Source organism: Monodelphis domestica, chromosome 6 (genome assembly GCF_027887165.1).
Source record: "Monodelphis domestica isolate mMonDom1 chromosome 6, mMonDom1.pri, whole genome shotgun sequence".
NCBI lineage: Eukaryota > Metazoa > Chordata > Mammalia > Didelphimorphia > Didelphidae > Monodelphis > Monodelphis domestica.
This window is the reverse complement of record NC_077232.1, coordinates 7,479,830-7,506,744: the sequence shown is the minus strand read 5'-3', so window position 1 is coordinate 7,506,744 and position 26,915 is coordinate 7,479,830. Positions and strand designations below refer to the sequence as shown.

Here is a 26,915-nt window from a genome sequence, read left to right as displayed (position 1 = left end):
AGGAAGGAAGGAAGGAAGGAAGGAAGGAAGGAAGGAAGGAAGGAAGGAAGGAAGGAAGGAAGGAAGGAAGGAAGGAAGGGAGACAGCAAGAAACAGAGAGAAGGAGCAGATTTTTTAATGGTTAATTGTAGTCCCCAAAGTTGCAGATATGCGGAGGAGGGTCCCCTACACATCTCTTAACTTCTAGCCCCTGAAACCTGAGGAACTTCTAAGAGCTGGTTTCACATTTAATTTTTCTCTTTGGTTGGGCTCAGATTCTCATCCTGCTCCCAAGCCAAGGAGCCTGAGCTGACTGGGTCCACTCTGGACAATCTTTCCCATTTCTGTTTACTGTTTTCACGAGCCAAGTGTTGGGCAGTTCTATGAGGTCCTCTTTTTGTGTGACCTGTTTTTGAGGAGAGTCAGCCTTCCCTTCCCCTTTGGAGTACCCAGGGAAAGGGGTTTCTATTGTGAAGCCCTAAAAAGCAGCATCGGACAACTAGACCACCAGTATTGATATGTGGCAGATAAACGTGTCTTTAGCCCGTTACACCTCTTGGAGGGAGGAGACTGAAGGAGACTAGAGGAGCACAGACTTCCTTTCTCCTCACAAAGCCAAAAGTTACTTTCCCTCATAGCTGGACTAGCCTGGACTGGACCCTAGATAACATCTATTTAAGCAAAAATCTAGGCCCCACTCGGGCCAGGGCTCTCTGTCACAGATTAAGGAAATAGCAGTAGACCTGGACTCAAGAAGACCTGAATTCAAATCTGGCTTTACTTACTGTTCCTATGATCCTGGGGAAATGACTGAACTTCCCTCAGCCTCAGTTTCCTCATCTATAAAATGGGGATAACAATAGTCCTCCTTCCCAAGGGCATTAAGAGGATCAATAACACTTACAAATGGTTTTGCCAACCATAAAGTACTATGTAAACACTAGCTATGGTGATGATGATGGTCTCTGAGGCTCCTTCCCTCAAAATCAATGATTTTAGAAGATAAAGAAATATTCCCAAAGGTGTATTTCATGATAAAAATTAACTTCAGAGCTTCAAGTGGTCAGATTCTAGTTTCTTGCCTCCAGGTCTTTGGCTGTACTATTCCTGATACCTGAAACGCCTCCTTCCCATATTTCTAGCTCCCTGTTAAAAACAAATCTTTGTTCTGATGCCACCTCTTTCATGAAGTCTCTCTGATCTCCTCCTTCAGAACTGTCATAGGACTGCCACCCTCTGGCAGACAACACTAAATTTCAACGTGATGAAATGGGTGTGTGTGATGGCGTATTCCAAAAGCTTGAAAAAACATTTCCTTCCCAAGAAGGTTTCTCAAGAATCAGAATGAAGACCACCAGGGTTATTTATATGGAGTTCTACAATCTTAAGAAGTAATCTCAGGATCCAGAGAAAGAACCGTGGGAGCAGAAACACAGAAGAAAAACAACTGCTTGATCACATGGTTCAATGGGGACATGATTGGGGATGTAGACTCTAAATGATCATCCTAGTGCAAATATCAATAATATGGAAATAGGTCTGAATCAATGACACATGTAAAACCCAGTGGAATTGCTCATCAACTATGGGAGGGGAGGGAAAGAACATGAATCATGTAACCATGGAAAATTTTTCTTAATTAATCAATTAAATTAAAAAAATTTTTAAAGTTATCTCAAGGAGGTAGAGGGCAGCTAGATGGCTTAATGGCCTAGAGAGGGGAGGTCCTGGGTTCAAATCTGGCCTCAAATACTTCTTAGCTGTGTAACCATGAGAAAGTCACTTAACCCCCACTGTCTAACCCTTACCACTCTTTTGCCTTGGAATCAATACACAGTATTGACTCTAAGACAGAAGGGAAGGGTTTAAAAAATAATAATCCCAGGTCTGGTAGAGTAAAGGCAGGGACTCACCCACGCTCTCCCAAATGCCCCTCCAAACCACTTTAAAATAACATCTCAAATTGAATTCCAGACAGAACCAACAAATGGTCAGAGTAAAATAATTTTCTAGACCAGGTCAACTTAGGAGGTCAGTTGAAGAGGCTGGTAATTGGACCTGGAGCCCATCACAGACCCATCAGCACAGGAGCTTTCAGCCTGAAGACTTAAAGAGGTCAGACTGCTGGTCAGAAAACTACAGGGGACCCTTTGCTGGAACTGGGTGCAGGGCTCTGTTCCAGTTCTCATTCTCAGTTCCAGGTCACATTCCTAGAGCTAAGAGGAGAACTAACTCACTAGCCCTTGCAGCCACAGGGGTCTAGGGGCCCTTGGTACAGTTGCAGGATGGAGACGACTGCTTTATGTTCACTGACAGACCAGAGAATAGTCCAGGAGAGTCATGACCATGCCTCTCCTTTCATCATACCACCTTGGAAGCACTGAAAAGGTATCTCTCCTCCCCCCCCCCCCAGATACCTCTGAAAACAGCAACATGAAGGGCCTGAAGCTTAGGACAATGCCCCTTCTATCCTGGAAGCAGAGCCCAACTTTAATATAAAATTATGTTATGAAAGAGTCTGGAAAAATGAGCAAATGACAAATGAAGAACCTGACCATTCAAAACAACTACACACAAAGCTTCAAAGAAAAATTTGAACTGGTCAGAGGCCCAAAAGAATTCCTGAAGGGCTCAAAATGGACTTTAAAACTCAAATAAGAGAAGTAGAGGAAAATTTTGGAAAATAAATGAGAGTGAAACTAGAAAATGATGAAAAAAGCGTTAATAGCTTGATAAAGAAAGTACAAAAAATACTGAAAAAATAACACTGAAAGAAATAACACCTTAAAAACCTAACACTGGCCAAATGGAAAAAGAGGCAAAAAAAATTAAAAAGTAGAAATAGGGCAGCGAGGTGGCTCAGTGGATAGAGAATGTAGCCTGGAGACAGGAAGCCCTGAATTCAAATTTTATCTCAGATACTTCCCTGCTGTATGACCTAGAGCAATTTACTTAACCCCAATTGCCTAGCCCTTGTCACTCTTCTGCCTGGGAAGAAATACTTGCTATCAATTCTAAGACAAAAAGTGTTAAAAAAAATTATATATATATATATATATATATATATGTAATCAGTCATGGAAAAGGCTCTACACAAGCTCACTGAAGAAAATAATCCCTTAAAGATTAGATTTGGGTAACCGGGAGCTAATTACTCCACGAAAAATCAAGAAACAAAGTTAAAAGAATGAAAAAGTAGAAGAAATTTTTAAATAGCTCATTTGAAAAAAGAATGACCTGGAAAATAAAAAATAGAGAGATAATTTAAGAATTAATGGATTACCCAAAAGCATGATCAAAGAAAGAGCCTAGACATTATATTTGAAGAAATTCATCATATTCCAAGAAATTAGGGGAAATTGCCCTGATAGCTTAGATCTAAAGAGTAAAGTAGAAATTTGAAGAATTCACAATGGATAGAAGACCAGGCCTGGTGTTGGGAGGACCTGGATTCAAATCTGTCCTGGGACACTTTCTAGCTATATGAACCTGGGCAAGTCATTTAAACCCTATTGTCTAGACTTTTCTGCTCTTCTTCCTTAGAACTGATACTTAGTATTGATCTTTTAAAAAATTAATATTATTTTCCCATTTACATGTAACAACAATATTCATTTTCCAAAATTAAAATACCCAAATTGTTCCCCCCTCCCTGGAGTGGTAAGCAATTAGCTCTGGGTTACATATGTATGATCTTGAAAAATATATTTCCATATTGCTTATGTGGTGAGAGAATATTCCTATGAAACCAAAATCCACAAATAAAATGAAAAATAGTATGCTTCAATCTGCATTATTTCTCTGGAGGTAAATAGCATTCTTTGTCATAAATCCTTCAGAATTGTCTTACATCATTTTATTGCTCCGAATAATGAAGTTTTTCACAATTGATTATCATACAATATTGTTCTGTGTACAATTCTCTTGGTTCTGTTTACTTCACGTTGCATCAGTTCATGAAGGTCTTTCTGGGTTTTTCTGAACCTGCTCATCATTTCTTATAGCATGATAGTATTCCATCACAATTCTATACTGCAACTTGTTCAGTCATTCCCCAACTGATGAACATTTCTTTATTTTCCAATTCTTTGCCACAAAAAGAGCTGCTCTAAATATTTTTGTATAAGAAGGCCCTTCCCCGTCCCATTTTTTTATCTCTTTGGTGTACAGACCTAGTAGTAGTATTACTGGATCAAAGGATGTGCAGTTTTATAGTCCTTTGGGCATAGTTCCCAATTGCCCTCCAGAATGGTTGGATCAATTCAGAAGTCCGCCAGCAATATATTCGTGTCTCAATTTTGTCCCATCCTTTCCAACATTTATCATTGTCCTTTACTGTCATATTGGCCCATCTGATAGGTGTGAGGTTTTACCTCAGAGTTGTTTTAATGTACATTTCTCTAATCGATAGTGATTTAGAAGATTTTTTATATGACTATACATAGCTGTTGATTTCTTCATCTAAAAACTACATGTTTATATCCTTTGACCATTTATTAATGGGGAATGACTTCTATTCTTATATAACTTCATATCAATTCTTTTTTTTTTAAACCCTCACCTTCCATTTTGGAGGAAGAACAGCGGTAAGGGCTAGGCAATGGGGATTAAGTGACTTGCTCAGGGTCACACAGTTGGAAAGGGTCTGAATCCAGATTTGAACCCAGGACCTCCCATCTCTGGGCCTGGCTCTCAATCCACTGAGCCACAAAGCTGCCCCCCCTTAGTATCAATTCTAAGAAAGAAGGGAAACTTTTTAAAAAAAGAATTCACCAATTACCTCCTATAAAAGATTCCAAAATGAAAACTTTCAGGAATATTATAGTCAATTATTGAGCTCCCAAGACAAAGAGAAAATGCTCCGAACAGCCAGAAAGAAACAATTTAAATATTGTGGAATCACTGTCAGGATCACACAAGATTTGGGAGCTTCTACATTAAAGATTCAGAGGAACTGGAATATGATATTCTGGAGGACAACCAAGAATCACCTACTAAGCAAAATAGTATAATCCTTCAGGGACAAAAATAGATATTTAATGAAATAAATGACTTTCAAGCATTCCTGATGAAAAGACCAGAACTGAATAGAAAATCTGACTTTCAAATATAAGACTCAAGAGAAGCATAAAAAGAAAAAACAAAAGAGAAATCATAATGGATACAATAAGGCGAAAGTGTTTACATTCCTATAGGAAGATGATAATTGTAACTCCTAAGAACTTGATCACTATTGGGACAATTAAATAGCGGCTATGGGTGTAAATTGACTCTGATGGGATGATTTTAAAAAATAAAATTAAGGGGTCTGAGATGAAGTTCAGTAAGAGGGTGGACTCCTCTCAATGAATCACTAGAATGCAGTCAAGGAGCCTTTCAATCAAAACAAGTTCAATTTTGTGTTTCCAACCCAAGTCCCAGTTCAGACAGATAGAATTGAAACAAGCTGTTTTGGATTGGTTAAAATGCTACAGGATATGCTGGGATTGATGGGATTGAAGTCGTTGGTTTTGTAAATTGCACATTCTGATTAGCTAGCTAGATAAGATTATAATTCTCAAGTAAACAGCCAGTGATGAAGGGGGGGAAGTGCCATCTCTGCTCCCATCCTTTGTACTTGCTGGCTGGCTGGAGTGCCTGTAACAATGGCCATTCTCATCAGGATGAAATAAAAGAGCCTTTGATACACCAAGTTCAGTGGTTTTTCTTCTCAAGAAGTAAGAAAGAGGGATGCATTGAGAGAAGGGAGAAGGAGAATACAGCAAATTATCTAACTTAAAAGAGATGCAAGGGGGCAGCTGAGGGCTCAGTGGATGGAGAGTCAGGCCCAGCGATGGGAGGTCCTGGGTTCAAGTCTGGCTTCAGACACTTCCCAGCTGGGTGACCCTGGGCAAGTCACTTAACCCCCATCTCCTAGCCCTTATTGCTCTTCTGCCTTGGAACCAATACACAATATTTATTCTAAGATGGAAGGTGAGGGGTAAAAAAAAGAGAGAGATGCAAAAGGAAGAGTTTTTACACTGGAAGGGAATAACATTCACACTTAGTTGGGTATAAAAATCTACCTTGCTCTATAGGGATGTAAGAGGGGAAAGGGCTAAGAGAAAGGGAATGGTAGAAAGAAGGGCAGATTGGGAGACGCAATAATCAGAAGCAAAATGAAATTTACAGAATAAAAAGGAGAAGGACAAACAAATGGGAAAATACACAGTTAGTAATCATAACCGTGAATATGAATGAGTTGAATTCGCCCATAAAATGGCAAAGTAGATTAAAAACCAGAATCTGACAATATGTTGTTTACAAGAAACACACTTGAAACAGAGAAATATATACACAAGGTAAATATAAGGGGCTAGAGCAGAATCTGTTATGTTTCAACTGTTATTAAAAAAAAAAAGGCAGGAGTAGCAATCCTAATCTCAGATAAAGCAAAAGCAAAAATAGATCTAGTTTAAAAAGATAAGCAGAGAGTGAGGGACTTCAAATCCCCCTTCTCAGAACTAGAATACATTAAAAAAAAAAGAAAGAAAAAAGGGATTAATAGAATTTTAGAAAAGTTAGATATAATAAACCCTCCAGAGAGGGGAGGGAAAGAAAACAAAATATGTAAACATGGGAAAATATTTTTAAATAAAAAAATAATTAAGATATTAAAAAAAAACAAGTGGAAAGCATAGGAATAAATGGAGTTTTCCTTAAAATGTCAAGTATTATCTATCAAACCATCAGCAAGCAGTAATTGTAATGAGGATATGCTAGAATTACTCTCAATAAGATTGGGGTGAAGCAAGGATCCCCATTATCAGCATTATTCAATATTCTACTAGAAATGCTAGCTATAGTAATAAGAAAAAGAAATTCAAGAATTAGAATAAGCAATGAGGAAGCCAAACTATCCCACTTGGCAGTTAATATGAATAGGGAATCACTTGAAAAACTAGCTTAAATAATTAACAACTTCAGTAAAGTAGTAAGATATATATAAGCCCCCCCAAATCATCAGCATTTCTATTACCAACAAAGGCCAGCAGGAAGCGATAGAAAGAGAAATTCCATTTAAAATAAGAGTAGATCCCCGACTGACAAATGCTCAAAGGATACGAACATGCAGTTTTCAAATGAAGATATCAAAGCTATCAATCGAATCACATGAAAAAATGTTCTAAATTAGTTTTGATTAGAGAAATGCAAATTGTTCACACCTATCAGATTGACCAATATGACAGGAAAGGAAAATGATCAATTTGAGGTGATGGTGTAAAATTGGGCACTGATGCATTGCAGGTGGAGTTGTGAACTGATCCAACCATTCTGGAAGGCAATTTGAAATAACGCCCAAAGGATCATATAAAGCTGTGGATCTAGGTCTATTTCTCAAAGAGATTAAAAGAAAAAAAAGGACCTACTTGTACAAAAACGTTTATCACAGCTCTTTCCGTGGTGGCAAAGAATTGGAAATTGAGGGAGGTCCATGTTTGGGGAATGGCTAAATAAATTGTGGTATCTGAAGGTGCTGATATTGTGCTATAAGAAATGATGAACGGAATGATTTCAGAAGACGCTGCAAAGACCTGCGTGAAGAGGGCATTGCACACAGTGAGAGCACGCTTGTGGAATGACCAACAGGAAAGACTGAGCTGCTCGCATCAACACGATAGGCGAGGACAGTTCTGAAGGACTTATGGCAGAATGCCCCCCCCCCCAAAAAGAACTGTTGCCGGTGGAATGTAGGTCAAAGCATGCTACTTTTTCACTTTAGTTTATTTGGGTTTTTGGTTTAAACAAATATTCTCTTACAACGACGGACAACAGGGAAATCGATTTTCCATGATAATTACATGTATACGCCAAATTGCTTACCGTCTCCAGGAAGGGGGAGGGAAGGAGACAATTTGGATCTTTTAACTTCAGAAAACTTATGTGAAAAAATTGTTATTACATATAATTGGCAAAATAAAACCTTGTCACAAAAAACAATGAAAAACAATCCAAGTAAAATTTAACAGCACTCCGGGTCTACCTGGCAAGACAAACCCGGAACTAGATGAGGACGATGACAAAACGCTTTTCACACAATTCATTGCTCGTGATGAGGCTGAGCCAATATAATAAAAATGACAACTCTACCTAAATTGATGCACTGATCAGTGCATACTAAACAAACCTCCAAAAATTACTTTATATAGGAAAATGTGGAAAATGGAACCAGAAAAAACAATAACAATTCATCTGGAAGAACAAAGGTCAAGCTCGGTGGATGGAGAGGCAGACCCAAGGATGGGGGGGTCCTGGGTTCCAATCTGGACTCAGCCACTTCCCAGCTGGGTGACCCTGGGCAAGTCACTTGACCCCCATGGCCTAGCCCTGACCGCTCTTCTGCCTTGGAGCCAGTACCCAGGACTGATTCTAAGATGGAAGGTGAGGGGTTAAAATATTAAAAAAAGAACATGGAGGGAGTCCCTGGAAGAAGAAGGTGAAGCCCTGCCAGATCTCCAGCTGTTTTAGGAGTCAGCTAAGAAAGGAGTTTCCCAAGCACACCTGACACACCTGGAAGGCGCTTAGGGGGAGCAGCAGCGCCCTCTCCTGGGGCGTCAGTGGCGCTGACTGGAGGGTATCTGGCTTTGGCAGACAGCTCAAGGACGGATGTGCCGGAATGGGTTTGGGTGCCCGCGTGGTGCCAAGCTGCCTTTCCACGCCGCTCTCCCCCTCCTGTGTGTCGGGAGGCATTTTACAGTTTAAAAGCATCCCTCTGCCCTGGGGGAGGCCAAGCGAGCGGGAGCACAAATAGGAAGGTGCGACCACCCAAGGGCTCACGGGCAGCCAGAACTGGGCAGGGAGACGCCCATCGGTCAGAAAGGGACGGCGCAGAGGGAAGGCGCGAGAGCTGAGAAAGCAACAGGCCGGCCATGTAACAGGAAAACGTGCCCCTGCCTTGAGGCAAATGACCAAGACTAACCGGGGCTCCAAAGAACAGACCGGGGAGACACCGGCCACCACTGCCATGGTGGGGGGCAAGAGGGGTGGAATATTGTGGACAAGGTCATCATTTTTCCTGTGGAGCAATCCATTTTGTTGAATGGTTCTTCTTTAAAAAAAATCTTTTTGGGGGGCAGCTGGGTAGCTCAGTGGATGAAGGACCAGGCCCAGAGATGGGAGGTCCTGGGTTCAAATCTGACCCCAGACCTGTCCTCGCTGTGCCTAGCCCTGACCACTCTTCTGCCTTGGAACCGATACACAGTATTGACTCCACGAGGGAAGGTACAGGTTTAAAAAAAATTTTTTTTATTAGAAAAAATCCCTCGTTATAAGGGATAACAATATAAGGAATATGGGGGAAATTAGGTAATGTGAAAACATTGGCTTGAATATATACTTACATTTAACACATAATTACGTCTTACAAATATATGTTCAGGCATTTTCAGTTGCCTCCAACTCTTCCTGACTTCAGCTGGGTTTTCCTGACAAAGATCCTGGATTGATTTGCCATTTCCTTCTCCAGATGGGGAAACTGAGGCAGAGTAAAGTGACTTGCCCCAGGTCCCAGAGCTTAGTATTGTTTCGGAGGCCAGATCTGAATTCAGGAAGAGGAGTCTACCTTACTCCAGGCCCGGCACTAACCACTGGGCCGCCTAGCTGCCTCTAAATAAATATACAAATGTAGAAGCCATATTCCAAAATATAGGTATACATTGATTCATACATGTTTTCGAAAATACAAAGAAGCCTCCACCTCCCCCCCGCCACCCTCTGAGGGTTCCCATCTCCATTCCAGGATCTGAAGCCATCTTCCTCCCACCAACACCCCTGAGTTTCAGGGGAGTCAGGGAGGCCGGCCTCCGTGGAGGGAGCCAAAACTATTTCTTGTGGGTAGATCTGAACGGATATGCCGTCAAAGGTTTACACTCTTCCACAGCCTGAAACCCAGCAGAGACTCTGGAGTCAGCAGGAGGAAATGAGTGTCAGGGAGCCCCCAGAAAGGGCCGGAGCCAAGATTCGAAGGTGGGGCTGCACCCTCCACATCCTTTTGAGAAGCACAGTGGATAGAGCACCAGGCCTGGGTCAAGAGAACCTGGGTTCAAATCTGGCCTCAGACATTTCCTAGCTGTGAGACCCTGGACAAGTCACTTAAACCCAATTGCCTAGACTTGGACAGTCTTCTGTCCTAGAACTGATACTAAGACAGAAGGTAAGGGGATAAATAAGTAAAAGTTGGGCTTGTAACAACTTCCTTTATGTCCCACGAAGGGACTTTATAAGAGTGGGACATGAAGGTAATTACTGCCATGGTTAAAGGTCGTCCTGTTCTATAGTCTCGTTTTAGAGAAGAGGCTAAATGACTTAGAGGCCAAAGTCTGACCTCGGTGAGTGGCTGAGTCTCTTATGGATTTATCTGTCTGTTTTGAAAGCCCCTGCCTTCGACTTAGAATCCGTCCTGCGCATGGGTTCCAAGCAGAAGAGCTGTAAGGGAAGGGAATTTAGGACCTTGCCCAGGGCATCCCAGCCAGGAAGTGTCTGAGGTCAAATTTGAACTCGGAACCTTCCAAGACCAGGTCTGGCTTTTGATCCATGAAGCCACCTAGCTATCCCCAGTGGCCGAGCCCATCCTGCTCAGAACCCCTGCCTGGGCCCATGTGCGATGAGGAGGATTAGAGGGAAACGTGACCCACTCTCCAGTAGGGTCGTGTCTACCAAGTGCGGTAGGTAGGTCGTGTCTACCAAGCGCAGGCCTGCGCCTGCGACCGGAGAGGGACTGGATTCACGAGGTGGGGGTGGCGGGCAAGGCGGGACGGGTGTGCTGGACGGCGTCTCCTTGTCCCCAGGATCTGGGTTCTTCGGGAGGCAGAGTTAAAGGGATCGGGCTTCCGACAACCACTCACCAGGAACCACAGCTGGCTTGGGGACTGTTGTCGGCGTGCTCAGCATCCCAGGGTAGGCTTGGCCTTCACCCTCTCCCTGCCCGGGCCCTCCCGCATGGCTGGCTCCATCCAAGGTACAGCAAAGCCCCCCTCTGGGAACCGGACAGCCCACCGAGTAAGAGCTTGGCCAAAAGGTGCTTCTTGCCTCCCCCAAATTCCGCCTCAACCCAAGCCCTCCAGGTGGCTTTCCTTTCTCTGTTGGCAGATAAGCGCAGTCTGCTGGTCCGGGAAACCTTTCCTGCTCTTCCTTGCGGAGCCTGACTCGGATCTCATCTGGTGCTTTCTTGACAGAGTCTGGAGTGGTTTGCCATCTCCTTCTCCAGTTTATCTTACGTGTGAGGAAACGGAGGCAAGCAGGGCTCCGTGATTTGCCCAGGGTCACCCAGCTAGTATGTATCTCAGGCAGAATTTGAACCCAGGGCCTCTTGACTCGAGGGCCAGCACTCTATCCTCTGTGCCACTTAACAGCCCCTATAAAAGTGAATTAAAAACAGACAAGGAGCTGCGAGTTGTCTAATTTGAACAGCATTTTTTGCAAAGCCCTTCCCTTGTCTTGGGATCAGTACTGTGTGTGGGCTCCAAGGCAGAAGAGTGGTAAGAGCCAGGCGATGGGGGTCAGGTGACTTGCCCAGGGTCACACAGCCAGGAAGTGTCCGAGGCCAGATTGGAACCCAGGACCTCCCTTCTCTAGGCCTGGCTCTCCATCCACTGAGCCATTTAGCTGCCTCCTTGAATGCATGTAAATACCTTTAGAACATCCAAGAAAGCACAGGAAAGATGGTCCTCTTCTCTCTCCCAATTCCCATCCACCCTCCTCACGGCCACAGTGGCTGTGGCTGAGCTGGGAGGAGCCAGGCAACCGGGCAGCTGGAGGAAAAGCCACAGGAGGACGGGGCTGCTAGGACTGGAGGGAGCCCAGGCCAGAGGCAGCAGAATTGCTCGTTGGCTACGGGAGGGGATGGGAGGGGGGGAGGGAAAGAACACAAACCACGGCACCATGGGAAACTCACCTAAATTAATTAATTAAATAAAATGTTTTTTAAAAGGTGCTAGAAACTGCATAAGAGCCACTTCTAAACTGAATCCTCAACTTCCCTGGAGGTGGACAGAGCACTGGGCCTCGGGGGAAGAAGACCTGAGTTCTAATCCAGCTTCAGGGGCTTACTAGCTGGGTGATCCTGGACAAGTCACTTCACCCTGTTTACCTCAGTTTCTTCATCTAGAAAATGGCCAATTCCTCCAGTATCTTTGCCAAGAAAACCCCAAATGGAATATGGACATACTCTGACACAACCTATGCCAGGGCAGGAAGGGAAGGGGAGAATCTGAACCTAACACTGCAACTGTCAAAAACTGGTTCTCCATGGAATTGAAAAACATTATTTTAACAGAGAGAAAACCCCAAATGGGGTCACGAAGACCCTGGAATGACTCAGGTCCTGCTTTGGGCCTTGTTTTGTTTTTGCTCGACTCCTTGATCCCAGGGCTTTTGAGTCACTGAACATCCCGAAATGCAAATACAAATGATTTCTAACCAAGACTAAACATTAGGGCAGAGGCACTCGAGGACACTAGACCCATCCTCTCCTTGTGCAGAGGAAGAAACCAAGGCCTGGAGAGAGCTAACCTCCCGGAGGTCGCCCAACTATTGAGGGACAAATAAAAGATCAGTTTGGAAGCCTTGAGGGCACGCGGTCAATTCACTGAGGCCAAAGCTGTGAGGCCCACACCTCCAAACCATTAGCAAAAGAAAATGGGTTGAGGGCAGCGAGGTGGCTCAGTGGATAGAGCCACTCCCGGAGATGGGAGGTCCTGGGTTCAAATCTGACCTCAGACACTTTCTTACTGGGTGACCTTGGGCAAGTCACTTAACCCAAGTTACTTAATCCTTACCTCTTTTCAGCCTTGGAACCAATACCCAGGATTGAGTCTAAGATGGAAAGTATGAGTTTAAAAAAAGAAAGGAAATGCATGTTCTCAGGATACAAGCCTGAGTTTCAGCCAAGCTTATAAGGGGAGCCCCAGCTTTCCCCCAGAGAATGAGTCTTCTCTTATTGGACATCTGAGACAAGTTCTTTATTTCCCAGTTATCCAAATGGTTTGAGTTACTTCAGTTCCAATGGGAAAGTGGCCACAACTTGGCTCCTTTAGTCCACAGTTAAAGGATCTGGTCAGATGGACTGTGGCCAGCTCTTGGGCTCCAAAGCAAAGCTGCATTTGGGTGAGCAAAGACATACTTGGCTCCAGGGTTACATAATGTCAGAGAAGCCATGTAGTCCAACCCTCTCATTTTACAGAGGAAGAAACTGAGGCCAAGAGGACGAGAAATGACTTGCTTATGGTCATATGGCTAAAGGACCCAAGGACCCAAGGACGCAAGGACCCAAACCCAAGGCTTCTAACTCTGGGCCACCTTTTCTTGCTTATCAATTCTAGGAAACTCACATTCCCCAATTGCTAGCACCAACCCAGTGTTTATTTAATGTGATGGCAAATGTGAGGCAAATCATATTGCACAGAACCCAAGGAATCAGCTAAAACTGGGTATCATTATTAGAATCAGATTCAGGGCTGCAAGTGGCTTTTAGAGGCCGTGGAGCCCAATGCCCACATTTCATCTCTTACCTTTGGTCTCGGAGTGGATATTTAGTACTTAGAGTCAATACTTAGTATCAGTTCTAAGTTAGAAGAGTAGTACGGGCTAGGCCTGCATTGGTGAAGTATTGGCACGCATGCCCAACCGGCATTCAGGGATCTGTTCTGTTCTCCCTCTTCCCAACACCCAAGGGCATTTTTTGCATGCCCTGCCCCTCTGGCCAGCCACCTAAAGCAAGCACTTCCTCCCTTCACTGGGCTAGACAATGCGAGTTAAGTGACTATCCCAGAGTCACATAGCTAGGAAGTGTCTAAGACCAGATTTGAACCCAAGACCTATCTAAGACCCCCAAAGCCCTCATTTTACAGAAGACTAAACAGGCTCCAAGAGAAAAATACCTTGCCCAAGGTCCCCCAGATATGTGGTGGGATATAAGAAGGAGGATTTGAATCCAGGTCTTTTGAATCAAAGCCAGTGTTCTCTCCCATGCTTAGATGCCTGTCACATTCCATCTGGGAATAACTGAGGCTGCCAAAGCTCGGGTGCCTAAGATCCCTGGGAACCCTGTGTGGGGAGCCCCAGGCCCTTGGCTTCTTCCATTTCACTCACTGTAGAATCCTGGGGGTTGGATTTTGTGTATTTCTAGCCCCGACTCTGAGAAGGAAGAAGTCTCCAGGCCTCTGGCCGGGCTGCCCAAGAGGGCCAAGACTCAGCAAAGACACAGAAGCCCGCTGCTAAAGGGGCCCCCTCAGGAAGGGCCGTCCACCCAAGAGTCACGACATGAGGACCCGAGAGAGAGAAGGAAAGCTAGACAACAGCTTGCAGAGCTTTGGGCCCAATGCCCTGACGTCAGACACAAAGGAGGACACTGAGGCCAGACACCAGAAGTGACTGCTTGCCCGAGGCCACATATCTCCTAAGTAGCAGTGCTGGGCTCTCCTCTCCAAATCCTCGGCTCTCTTTCCAGGACATTCTATGGCACCACTGTGTTCTGAATCATATATTTGAATGAGTTTTGGGAGGGGCAGAATAAATGCTTTTAAACTAGGAAAAAGTCCACAAAAGGCAAAACCGGGTAGTTTCCATTTCAGACAATGACAAGGACAAGCCAAGCCACTCTTTATCACACACCCCATAGTCAGGCCCAGGCAATTCCTGCAGGGGGCAGCACCGAGGCTGAATACATGGCACTTACTCGGCTTGGAAAGGTGGCTGGAGGCTCCTTGGCCCTTGGGTGGCCTTTCTTGCTGTGACAGTGGTGAAGAGGCCGAAGGCTGAGGCTTGGCTACGTGGTCAACATCCTGGGTCCAATGACCCGGCGAGGGAGCGATCTGTGGAAATGAGGCAAAGGTTCACTTGGGCATGTGCGGTTTCAGACTCTTGCTACCTAAAGACTTGTTCAGTGAGCTTTCTTCTCCTGGGTGAGTGGGGATGTCCACCTCCCTGTAGCCCAGGACTGGAGAGGGAGAAGACCTGGGCCACCCAGAAAGATGAGGATGGGGAATGGCAGGCACAAAAATAGGGTCCAGAAGGGACCACGGAAAGTTCATTTGGCTGGAGTGAAGTAACAGTGGGTGGCAGGGACACTTAGTAGGAAGGGGAAGGTTTGAGTGCCAGCAGTTTGGGTTTGATAGGAAAGGCAAAAAGGCACCAGGAAAAACCATCTTTTTGCCAAAGGTCACAGAAATAACTTTTTTTGTGAGCTTGTTGGAAGAGAGAAGGGTGCAGAAAATGAAAGACTGGGAGAAAATCTGTTTGGGGCCCCAATTCCCTCCTCTCCCCCCCCACTTCTGGGCCTGGCTAGAGACTTATATAAGCAATAAGTTCACTGGCCATGTTGGGGAGGAGCCCCCAGGAAGTGTGACCCAGGGGAGATGGAAAGAGAAGGCATCAGAATTCGTTCCTCTACCTTTTTCCTCCTTCTTCCTAATCTTCACTGTTCATGTCTTCAAGTCTTTCTCACTAAAGCATGCTTAGATTCCCATCCACTCTGGGCATATTGGACTGGCATCTTTGTCAAGGCTTTTCATTCTCCATTCTCTGCTTGTCTATAATTCTCATCAAGGATTTAGTTGCCTTCTCCAGCCCTACTCCCGGCCCTCATTCTTCCTTCCCCTGGCAAGTCCTGGCAGAGGGCATCTTCTCCCTTCTGTCTTGGTGTAGCCCCACTATGGATCAGAACTGCTGTCTCATCTTTTTTGTATCCTCTCTGGGAATGAGCCCCAGACCCCCAGACTTAAATCTTTCCCCCTTGCAAAGCCCCAAACAAGTCCATCTCTTCCCCCTAGGTTCCTCTCACCCCTAATGGGCCAGTGCTTTCCTTCATCCCACTGACTGCTTCATTTGCTGACTCTCTCTTCTCTTTCTTTTCTCTTCTATCCTCCATCAGGCTCCTTCTTCATCTGTCCTCCCACATCCTCACCCTGCGGGGGCTTCTTTCTCTTCATTGGACCCTTGATCAGGCTGCTTCTCTTCTATCTGGTCATGTGGGCTTTCTTCCTCTAACAGTTTCTGGCTCACTTCCTCCCTATGGTCAGAGGTGGTGGCTGTGGGGTCCACAGAGCCTTTGTCCAGGGATTGTGGCCTTTGCAAGGGGTTACCTTCCTCAGCGGAAAATGATTCACCTGGTTCTGATCCTCTTTCCTCAGCCACTTCCCTGGTCATCTCATTCTCCCTTGGAGCCTCAATGTCTTCTTCCTTCTGACTGGAGGCCTTGGAACTTGGGGGCAATAGGCCCTGGCCTTGGTCCTGAGACTGCTCGCCTTCTATCCCAGCCTCCAAAGGCTGCTTTTCTTCAGCCGAGGCCACCGAAGGCCGCTTTTCTGCAGCCGAGGCCACCGAAGGCCGCTTTTCTTCAGCCGAGGCCACCGAAGGCCGCTTTTCCTCAGCCGAGGCCACCGAAGGCCGCTTTTCTGCAACCGAGGCCACCGAAGGCCGCTTTTCCTCAGCCGAGGCCACCGAAGGCCGCTTTTCTGCAACCGAGGCCACCGAAGGCCGCTTTTCCTCAGCCGAGGCCACCGAAGGCCGCTTTTCTGCAACCGAGGCCACCGAAGGCCGCTTTTCTTCAGCCGAGGTCACCGAAGGCCGCTTTTCTGCAACCGAGGCCACCGAAGGCCGCTTTTCCTCAGCCGAGGCCACCGAAGGCCGCTTTTCTGCAACCGAGGCCACCGAAGGCCGCTTTTCTGCAACCGAGGCCACCGAAGGCCGCTTTTCTTCAGCCGAGGCCACCGAAGGCCGCTTTTCTGCAACTGAGGCCACCGAAGGCCGCTTTTCTTCAGCCGAGGTCACCGAAGGCCGCTTTTCTTCAGTCAAGGCCACCGAAGGCCGTTTTTCTTCAGCTGATGCCACCGAAGGCCGCTTTTCTTCTGCCCTGGCCACTGAGAGCCGCTTTTCTTTAGTGGAGGCCACTGAGAGCCGCTTTTCTTTAGTGGAGGCCACTGAGAGCCGCTTTTCTTTAGTGGAGGCCACTGAGAGCCGCTTTTCTTTAGTGGAGGCCACAGAAAGTCGCTTTTCTCCCACCCTGGACACCGAAGGCCGCTTTTCTTCAGCCGAGGCCGATGAAGGCCTCTTTTCTTCTACCCTGGCCACCGAAGGTCGCTTTTCTTCCACTCCTGCCTCCGAAGGCCTCCTTTCTTCTGCCCCAACCTCCAAAAGCTGCTTTTCTTCAGGCCCAGTCTCTGAAAGCTGCTCTTCAGCCTGGGAAACCTCAGTCTCCAGGGGCTGTTCCTCTTCAGTCTGGGAAGCCTCAGTCTCCAGAGGCTGCTCCTCTTTAGCCTGGGAAGTCTCAGTCTCCAGAGGCTGCTCCTCTTCAGCCTGGGAAGCCTCAGTCTCCAGAGGCTGCTCCTCTTCAGTCTGGGAAGCCTCAGTCTCCAGAGGCTGCTCCTCTTCAGTCAGGAAAGCCTCAGTCTCCAGAGGCTGCTCCTCTTCAGTCAGGAAAGCCTCAGTCTCCAGAGGCTGCTCCTCTTCAGTCAGGAAAGCCTCAGTCTCCAGAGGCTGCTCCTCTTCAGCCTGGGAAGCCTCAGTCTCCAGAGGCTGCTTCTCTTCTGCCCCAGCAGCCTCAATCTCCAGAGGCTGCTTCTCTTCTGCCCCAGCAGCCTCAGTCTCCAGAGGCTGCTTCTCTTCTGCCCCAGCAGCTTCTTTCTCTGAAAGCCGCTTCCCTTTTGTCCGAGCAGCCCTTCCCTCCGAAGGCCGCTTCCCTTTTGTCCGGTTAGCCCCTGCTTCCTGTGTTGTTGGTTCCTCGACTTCTGGTGGCTGTTTGCCCCCCGTGTCGGGCTCCTGTCCTGCGGGGGCCGCAGAGGGTTCTTCAGGAGGCACGGGCGAGGGCGGTGGGGGCGGTGGACCAGCTTGTCGGCCCGAGGATTCTCCACGGGTCTTGAGCAGACCAATGCCCCGCACTACCAGGGGCTCCCAGCTGTACCACACCTTCACACGCTGCAACTCCACGCATTTCCGCACCTTGGGGGCCTGATTCTGAGAAGCGGAGTGTCTAGCTGGAGACTGAGTCCCAGAGCTGATCGCTACAGACTTCCGTGCCTTTGACCTAAGCCGGCCCTTCTTCTTGGGCAACAGATGGTCGCCCTTCACTTGCAAGGAGGGCCGGCGCCGGAGGCAGTGGGGCGGGATCCGGCGTGGGCCGTAAGGCGGGGAGCTGGTCCTGGTCCTCTGGACCCGTCTTCGCAGCAGCGGTTTGGCCTTCGAGGCCTTGGCCGATTGCTGCTCGTTCACCCAGAGTGGCCTTGTTACCACGGTGGCAACCAGCGCGTGGCCCCGTACCCTCAGCCCCCTCATCTCCAGCCGCCAGCAGCCGCTCTGCTGGTTACCCGGGCCCGCCTCCCATAGCGCTCCAGACTCGGCCCCCCAAGGCCAGGGCCATATTCGAATGAAGGGCTCCCGGCTGCGCCTCTGCCGCAGCCCGCACCGTGGTCTTCCCCCCGCCCCCAGTCCCACCCCTTCCTCCCTCTTCTCCTGGTCCCACCCCCCCGTCCCCGTCCCTGGTCCGCCCGCGGACCCGCCCCTGAACTCCCCACCCTCCGCCTGCTCTAAGCGGGTGGAGACGGAGGCCGAAGGGGCAGCGCAGGCGCGTGCCCCTCGCCACGCCACGCCCCTGAACTAAGGGGTGGGGCCGCGCTTGCGCACCAGCCGTCTTGCGGACTGCGCGTGGGAGGGAACCCTCCAGGAGAAAGGAGAAGAGGGGAGGGGCAGGGGTACGGTGGGCTCCCGGGTCAAATGGAAGCCCTTGAGGGTAGGGTCCGTTTCTATTTCGTTATTTTGCCTGAATATCTCCAGAACCTCGTACATGTCATGTGCATGACACATAGTAGGTGCTTTATTCAGCAGTGTTCATTTATTAATGGATGTTCATTAATTGATGAAGGGATGAGTAATAGAGGAAGAAGAAAGGAGCGGTGGAATGGAGGGAAAAGAAAGGGCGGGTGCAGAGGAGGAGAAAAGGGGGAAGGAGGACGGAGGGAGGTTGGATGGAATAGAAAGGAGAGAAGGGGGAAGAAGGGAAGCAGAGGAGGGAGAGAGAGGAGAAGGTGGGATGGAGGGGAAAGAAAGAGCCGGTGCAGAGCGGGGAGAGAAGGGGGAGGGAGGGAGAGAGGTGCCTGAACCGAATCTGCAGGGTCCCTGCACTTGCACTTGGAATCCAGCCCAGCCCAGCCCAGCCCACCCTCCTTCACTTCCCCCGCTGCCTGAGATCCCCGGAGGGACAGACAGACCTATAAACCAATAGGAGCGCGGAGGTCGGCCCCTCCGTCCATTCAGAGTGCGCCGTGGGGGCGGAGCCTGTGGCCACCGCCCCCCTCTCGGCTACTACCCCCGGGCGGGGGCGGAAGCCGGTAGGTGACCGGTGCGGGTCCCAGAAGGCTCCATTCATTCTTCCATCTGGGGCAGGCGGGGGCGTGGGGGGAAGTTGGCCGCGGGAGGCGAGGGTCCCTAGGGCTGAGGAGGGGTCCGGGCGGAGGAGAGCCAGCCCTCCCCTGGCTTCCTGGAGGAGCAGAAGAGTGAAGGCGCAGTGATGGAGGAGAATCCCGAGCCAGGGGAGGAGCGCCAGGTAACGGAATGGATGGGATGGTGCCTCCTTGGAGCACGGCCGGGCTTTGCAGGGAAAGGCCCAGTGGCCTGGGGGAAGAGAAGGGCTAAGACGGGACTCCCAAGGACCCCCTCCTGGGAGGGGGCGCTGCAGGTGGGAGAGGGAGGAATGCCAAGGAAGGCGAAGGCAGCTCTCTCCAAGCGGCAGGCACTGGATTTGGGGCGAGTCACAGAGGACCTTGGCCACCGGCGAACACTGAGCCCCAGAGCGTGCAGGGGCGTGGCCGAGGTCAGGTGGACGCCAGACCTCCAGCTCCAAGTCCCAGCGAGATGCGGGCCCCTGGCATTACACCTGCCCCTCCGCGAGACCCCAGAAGAGCCAGTCGCATCCTCCGATGGCAATCCTGCCCTGAGCAGCCTTCTCTTGGCAATGTCTGCCCTAAGTGGGCTTGGAGGGCAGTGCCCAGGGTGGCCCCTCCCCACCCGCTCTTCTGCCTCCTTCTCAGGCACCTCCCAGGTGTGTCTAGGCAGGCAGGGCGCAGCCAGAGAGCTGTGGGCTCCAGGGATCCCGCCTTGCAGGGCTGGTCAGGGGAAGGAAAGCAAAGAGACTCAAGATGGTGAGGCGGGGTGGGGGTGGGGAGAAGAGGACAAAAGTGTTCCCAGAATGGAGAGAAAAGCCAGGGAGGCCGAGTGATAAGAAGCAGAGCCCTGGAGGAACCAGAAACTGCCCAGAGACCTGGATGGGGAACAGAACTTGGAATCCAATTTAAACCAGGCTCATCCAAGCAGCATTTATTAATGGCTCCCTCTGTGTCTAGCACCTGGGTAGGTGCCGGGGAACCCCAAGCCAACAAACACAAAGGCCCTGCCCTCCCTCAAGGGCTTCTGTTCTACAGGGGAAGCACAAAAAATGTGTTTGCCGTTGTGTGTCTGCATGTATGAGGGGGTCCCACTTACACGTGAGCGCCTTCTTACTTGGAATCCCACATAGTGTAGTCAAGCCTCCCACCCCCAAGCCACTCTTCATTGGGGTCCCCCCCTGAAGTGCACTAGTGAAGAGCTGTTCCTTGGGGTGTGCATCACCTTCTCCAGGCTATTCTTTTCAGGCACTGACACCTTAGCTGCTGGAGTTAGCGGATCAGAAAGCTTTCCTCCCACTAGTGCCAAGTCCTGGGCACACAGAGACAAAAAGTGTGGAATCAATTTTTCCCTTGGCGTGCTTGAACGCAAGGGGAAAGGTGAGAGCTGGGAGTTCTGGAATGAGGTCAGGCAAAAGCCATCATTTGCCCAAGGAGAAGTTGCTCTCTACTTCCAGGCGATTAGAAGACGGACAAGCCTCAGGCCAGGGGCACTCCTTTCCCCCATAGCCGAGGGTCCCTGTGCTGGTGTGCTGGAGAGGGCTGGAAGAAAGAAAGAGAGGGAGAGAGGGAGGAAGGAAGAGAAAGGAAGAGAGGGAGGGAAGAAAGGAAGGAAGAGAAAGGAAGGGAGGGAGGGAAGAGAGGAAGGAAGGAAGGAAGGAAGGAAGGAAGGAAGGAAGGAAGGAAGGAAGGAAGGAAGGAAGGAAGGAAGGAAGGAAGGAAGGAAGGAAAAGAAGGAAGAAAGGAAAGAAAGGAAGGAAGGAGGGAGGGAAGAGAGGAAGAAAGGAAGGAAGGAAGGAAATGAGGGAGGGAAGAAAAAGAAAAAAGAAGGAAGGAAGAAAGAAAGAAAGAAAGAAAGAAAGAAAGAAAGAAAGAAAGAAAGAAAGAAAGAAAGAAAGAAAGAAAGAAAGAAAGAGGAAGGAAAGGAGCAAGGAAAGAAAGGAAGAGAGGGAAGGAAAGGAAAGATGGAAAGAAGGACGGAAGGGAGGGAAGGAAAGGAAAGAAGGAAGGAAGGAAGGAAGAGAGCAAGGAATGAAAGGAAAGGTGGAAAGAAGGAAGGAAAGAAGATCTCCCCAGTCCTTTATGGTTGGATGCAGCTTTAGGTGGAAAGGGACCTATCCCCACTGCCTGGGCATTAATTTAGGTAATTCTTTAGGTAGCTCTGGAAGGGCTGACTGAAGGCAGAGTCCTTTTGGCATTCAAAGAGAATGGCCTTCTAAAGAAAAGGGATATTCTTGGATTGCCCCAACCATTTCTAGGGGTTTGGGGCAGAAAATGAATGACTAGGTTAGGGGCAACTGAAGATGCTTTGGACTCCTTGGAGGCATTCAGGCTGAAGACCAGCAGAAGACCTGGGACTTGGGTGACCTTGAGCAAGTCCCTATCTGAAAAACCAGGGGGATGGACTTGGGGCCCTCAGAAGGTCCACATTAAATTCTCAGGGCTTTTCTGGAAGGACAGCTTGGGCCTGTTCCCAGGATGCAGGCTAGGGGTGTGGGAAGAGGGCAGATGGCCCAGGCCGGGGGCTCCCACTCACTGGTCTTCCCCCTCCCCAGTCCTGCCCTACAGCCCTGGATCTGCAGGGAGACGGCTCCTTACAGGTGGAGATCTCAGATGCAGTGAGTGAGAGGGACAAGGTCAAGTTTACAGTTCACACCAAGGTGAGGTTGTCGGGGCTGGGGAGCTCACTCTCCCCCAAACACAGCCGCCAGCCCCCATCACGCCCCCATTCGGGAGGTTACTGGACTCCAGCCCAGTCCTGGGTCTCACCTACATCTTTTCTCCCCCAAACAAAATTCAGCTCCATTCATACTGAGCAAGCTCTCCCCTGACCCTTCTGCTAGAATGCAGTTTCCAGATTTCTAGCCTCCAGCTTTCTCTTCCACCAGTGCCTGCCATCCCCTTGAACCCCAGGGTTCTGGCCCTCAGCCTCTGGCTCTTTCCACTTTGGCCTGGAGCCCACAAAGGATTCTGGGAAGTGTCCGAGAGCAGAGCAGGGCAGGGTGTGTGTGTGTGTCCAGCAGGGGACAGCTTTTAGGGCCAATCTTGGCAGAGGTGTCCAGGCCTGGGTAGTGTGAACAGATTGGTGGGGCCTCAAGGGCTTCAGTGGGGTGTGCTTGCCTTCCAGAGCTGCCTCCCACACTTCAGCCAGACTGAGTTCTCGGTCGTGAGACAACATGAGGAATTCATCTGGCTCCATGATGCGTACACGGACAATGAGGACTATGCTGGCGTCATTGTGAGGGCAGCCTACTGGGGCAGTGGGCAGAAGGGGGAAAGCCGCCCAGGGATGGAGTCCGACTGCGGCGGAGGGCCTGGCCGTGGCGGGGGACAGGGAGGCTTGGTGGGCTCAGGGCCCTGGGACTTCTCAGCTCCTTTCCTGTTTTGAGCAGATACCCCCAGCACCCCCCAAGCCAGACTTTGAGGCTTCCCGGGAAAAGCTGCAGAGGCTGGGGGAAGGCGACAGCTCCGTTACCAGGGAAGAGTTTGCCAAAATGAAGCAAGAATTAGAGGGGTGAGGACTTGAGGGAGGGAACACCCCCCCCCCAGCATGGCTCATCCCCTTCTGTATACTTCTTCCCACTCCTGCCCTCCACAGAACTGCCATACAAGGCAGTACAGGGTAATGATTGGGGAGAACACTGGACCTAGAGTCAAGGGGACCTGGGTTCTAATCTTGCCACCAACATTTCCCAGCTATGTGACCCTGAACAAATCCCTGCCCCAATAAAATAGGATTTCTCCTCCAACCCCAAACCTACAGGGGTAGCTGGGGGGCTCAGTGGATAGAGCCAGGCCTGGAGTCAAGAAGTCCTGAGTTAAAATCTGACCAGTCATTTCCTAACTGTGTGACTCTGGACAAGTCACATTGCCTAGCCCTTACTGCTCTTCTGCCTTGGGACCAATACTTAGTATCCATTCTAAGATAGAAGATAAGGAAAGGAAGGAAGAAAAAGAGTAAAAGGAAGGGAAGAAGAAACAAAGAAAAAGGAAGGAAGGAATTAAGAAATAATACACCTACAAAGAATGAAGCATCTCTTAAGCTCAAGGAGCCTGGGTTCCATGGGGGACTATCCCCCTCCTTTGGAACTGGGCCATGGATCGACCCTTTTCATTAGTGATGGGGTAAGGAGAATAGAGAGAGCACATTTCTTTAGACAAAGCACTTTCCTTACAACCTTGTAAAGTAGATGGATAATAAAGCCTCACTGCCCCCATTTGACAGGTGAAGAAACTGAGGCCAATCTAAATTCGGTGGCTTGCCCAGTGCTGTAGAGTAAGGAAAGACTTGGGGCTGGGCTTCCTGGACCCCTCAGTGTCCTGGACTTCCTGCATGATGATACCCTACCACCTCTCCCTCCTGAGGCTACCAGGAGAAAGGTAAAGCTCTGGATGAGCTGAGTGCCAGAGAGCTGGTGGGAGGAGGGCAGTGCCCTTCACTCCACTTTTCCCTTCAAAAAAAGTGGGACAGCTGATGACAAAATGGATAGAGCTCTGGGCCTGGAGTCATGAAGATCTGAATTCAAATCTAGCCCCAGATTCTGTGATTTGGGCAAGTCACCGTTTCCTCAACCCCAAAACGGGGAGCACCTACATTCCAGGATCAAAGATTCTATTTCTAAAAGCACTTGGCACAGTGCCAGCACATAGTAGGTGCTATATAAATGCTTGTTTCCTTCCCCCAGGGAATATTTGGCCATCTTCAAGAAGACAGTAGCCATGCATGAAGTGTTCCTGCAGCGCCTGGCGGCCCATCCCACCCTCCGGCAGGATCACAACCTTTATGTCTTCTTGGAATACGGCCAAGATGTAAGTTGGTTTGGGGGCCATTGGCTGGAGAACCTGATTCAGTGGCAGGGATGGCGCTCTGAGAAGGCCCAGAGGAGCCAGGCCAAGGCTGACCCCATCCTCTCTTGCCTTCATTCCAGCTGAGTGTTCGTGGCAAGAATAAGAAGGAGCTGTTTGGGGGATTTATCAGGAATATTGTGAAGTCGGCCGACGAGGCTCTCATCACTGGGGTGTCAGGCCTGAAGGTGAGGGGGGCCCCTGGGATCCCATGGCAGTGGGCAGAGCACAGATTCCCAGCCTGGCCTGGGCACTTCCCAGGGGGATCTTGGCTAAGCTGCTTCCCCTCTGGGCCTCCTTTCTCTCTGAAATGGAGGATTAGATCTGCAAGGTTCCTCAAGGTCTAGACCAAACTCCTGCTATCTCCTTGGCCTCCCCTCATCTCCCCATCTGTACCTCTGAGGGTACAGAGATCCCTTCAGAGCCTAATTCAGAGCCTACAGGAAGCCCTCAACCCAGCTGCAAGGAGGTTCTGCTATCCCTCCTAGGAGGTGGACGAATTCTTCGAACATGAAAGGACCTTCTTGCTGGAGTACCACACTCGGATCCGGGACGCCTGCCTGCGTGCTGACCGAGTCATGCGCTCCCACAAGTGTAAGTGGGGGCTCCCAAGGCACTCCTCAAAGGACCAGGCAAGCCCTCGGCCTCATCCCCTGCTCTTTAGGTAAAAACCAGGACTTGGTGGTTGGAACACGTGGCCAAAATGCCAGGCCACCCTCCCCCAGCCGGAGGGCCACACGGGTGGTTAGTGCAGAAGGGGCCAGCCCAGATCTCTGCCCCACTTCCTCCACCCCCAGCCACAACCACCCATTAGCCTAGAGGCTCTGATGGCAGGGTGTCCCCTCGCAGGCCTGGCCGAGGATTACATCCCCATCTCTGCAGCGCTGAGCAGTCTGGGCACACAGGAAGTCAACCAGTTAAAGACGTGAGATGCCCCTTCCCACTCCCAGCTTGTCCCTGTCCCCCTCTAGTCTTTTCAGTACCTGAGACATTAGGTTTCAGAGGACCAGCGGGTGTGGGGAAAGGTGTGCCCGTGGCCTGCCTCTGGCTAGAAGGTAGGCATCCAGGAAGCTGGAAAAGGCTTGCCTCTCTCTTCCTCCTAGGAGCTTTCTCAAATTGGCTGAATTATTTGAACGCCTGAGGGTAAGAAGCCTTTCCTCATTTCGGATGGCCTCTTCCTTAAGGGCCCAGCTTGGCAGGGGGTGGGAAAGGGAAGGCATTTGTCCAGGGTTCAGGAAGTTAGATATCCAAGAGTTGGTAGCTGTGGCATCCCAGCGATGGCCAGTGTGAATATCTTCCAGCCCAGAGATGCCCTCGCTAGGGCCAGGTCAGGGAAGGTCCTAACGTGCTCTTCCCCACAGAAGCTGGAGGGCCGAGCAGCCTCAGATGAGGACCTCAAACTGTCCGACATGCTCCATTATTACATGAGGGACGCCCAAGCAGCCAAGGTGAGAGGGGTTTCCAGGCCCCAGCAGCAATGACAGTCTCCTTGACCTGTTTATTCTTGCCTGTCTTGGTCTTCCTCCCCACAGGACCTGCTGTACCGGCGCCTGAGGGCACTGGCAGACTATGAGAATGCCAACAAGGCCCTGGACAAAGCCCGAATGAGAAACCGGGAGGTGCGGTCAGCAGAGACCCACCAGCAACTGTGTTGCCGACGATTTGAGCGCCTCTCCGATTCAGCCAAGCAGGGTGAGTGAAGCTCTCTGTGCTGCCCCTGCTCCCTCCTAGCTTGGACCTGATGCCTTTTTATCCCCATTCTCTGGCTCAGAGCTCACAGATTTCAAGGCTCGACGGGGATCTGCCTTCCGTAAGAATCTCATCGAGTTGGCAGAATTGGAACTCAAGCATGCCAAGGTAAGAGCACCTCTACCCTTACCTCCAGAGCTGGCCAGGGGAAGGAGTAGGGGCTCAGGCAACTTCAGGGTCTATTTGTGTTGGGGATCATTGATTGGGAGAGTGACGGCACGAGGTAGCTTTCCATGCCACCTCAAGGATGTTCACGGAGTGCTTCCAAGATGGCAGACACACGAGGGGTTTTACTAACTTCATCTGTCTTGAAGCCCCACAAAGGGTCCCCTGTGGGTGTGATGGCCATTTTACAGAGGAGGAAACAGGCTCAGAAAGGTAGAGTTCCCAGGGTCACATGACTGCTAGTTCGACACTCTAGACCCTAGGATCATGCCTCTTCCTTACCTAAGACACTTGGCCTCCATAAAATGAGTTGGGCTATCAGTCCTAGTATTCTAGCTACCACTGGTAGGCTAAGAACATCGGATCCTTGAATCTGGGGAATGGAGGGAAGGCACATGGAATACCCCCCCCCCCCCACAGCACTTTGTTCTCTCTTTCCCAGGCCAGTACGCTACTTTTAAGAAACACCCTCATTGCCCTCAAGGGAGAACCCTAGCATCCTCTCCCAGAATAGACTGTACATATCCTCTGAAGGATATTCCCCTCCCCAACCCGGCCTGACCTGACCCGACCCCCCTGGGGAAGGAGACCTGGACAACGGACAGCAGTTGAACTCTGACCTTCTAGAATGAACCCCCGCCAAAGCCCCATCAGCCCCCAGGGTTGTCTTTCCTTCACTCCCGAGAATAAAGGCGCCTGTGTGGTATCAAGCATGTGGTGTGCTCCCTCTGAAGTTGGCCATTCAGGGAGCTATCCCTACCCAGCCCT

General features: G+C 49.5%; 2 protein-coding genes across 2 annotated transcripts in view; one reads left to right on the top strand and one right to left on the bottom strand.

The window, feature by feature from the left end:
• Positions 1 to 18,462, bottom strand: part of LOC103092046 (protein IWS1 homolog) — a 46,728-nt gene extending 28,266 nt beyond the window's left edge. Inside the window, exons 1-2 of the mRNA XM_007502723.3 lie at positions 15,407 to 18,462; positions 14,693 to 14,828 (exon numbers count right to left, since the gene is read on the bottom strand). Of these exons, the coding sequence (XP_007502785.2) occupies positions 15,916 to 18,285 (2,370 nt within the window). The 5' untranslated portion in view covers positions 18,286 to 18,462 and the 3' untranslated portion in view covers positions 14,693 to 14,828; positions 15,407 to 15,915. The remainder of the gene's footprint in view (positions 1 to 14,692; positions 14,829 to 15,406) is intronic.
• An 800-nt stretch (positions 18,463 to 19,262) lies between these two features.
• On the top strand, positions 19,263 to 26,857 carry SNX32 (sorting nexin 32). The gene is made up of 13 exons (XM_001379525.4): positions 19,263 to 19,552; positions 21,944 to 22,048; positions 22,516 to 22,626; positions 22,781 to 22,902; positions 24,074 to 24,197; positions 24,317 to 24,421; positions 24,722 to 24,827; positions 25,083 to 25,158; positions 25,337 to 25,376; positions 25,595 to 25,681; positions 25,766 to 25,925; positions 26,005 to 26,090; positions 26,590 to 26,857. The coding sequence occupies exons 1-13, from the start codon at positions 19,517 to 19,519 to the stop codon at positions 26,641 to 26,643; spliced, it is 1,212 nt and encodes a 403-aa protein (XP_001379562.1). The 5' UTR covers positions 19,263 to 19,516; the 3' UTR covers positions 26,644 to 26,857.
• Positions 26,858 to 26,915: the final 58 nt, after the last annotated feature.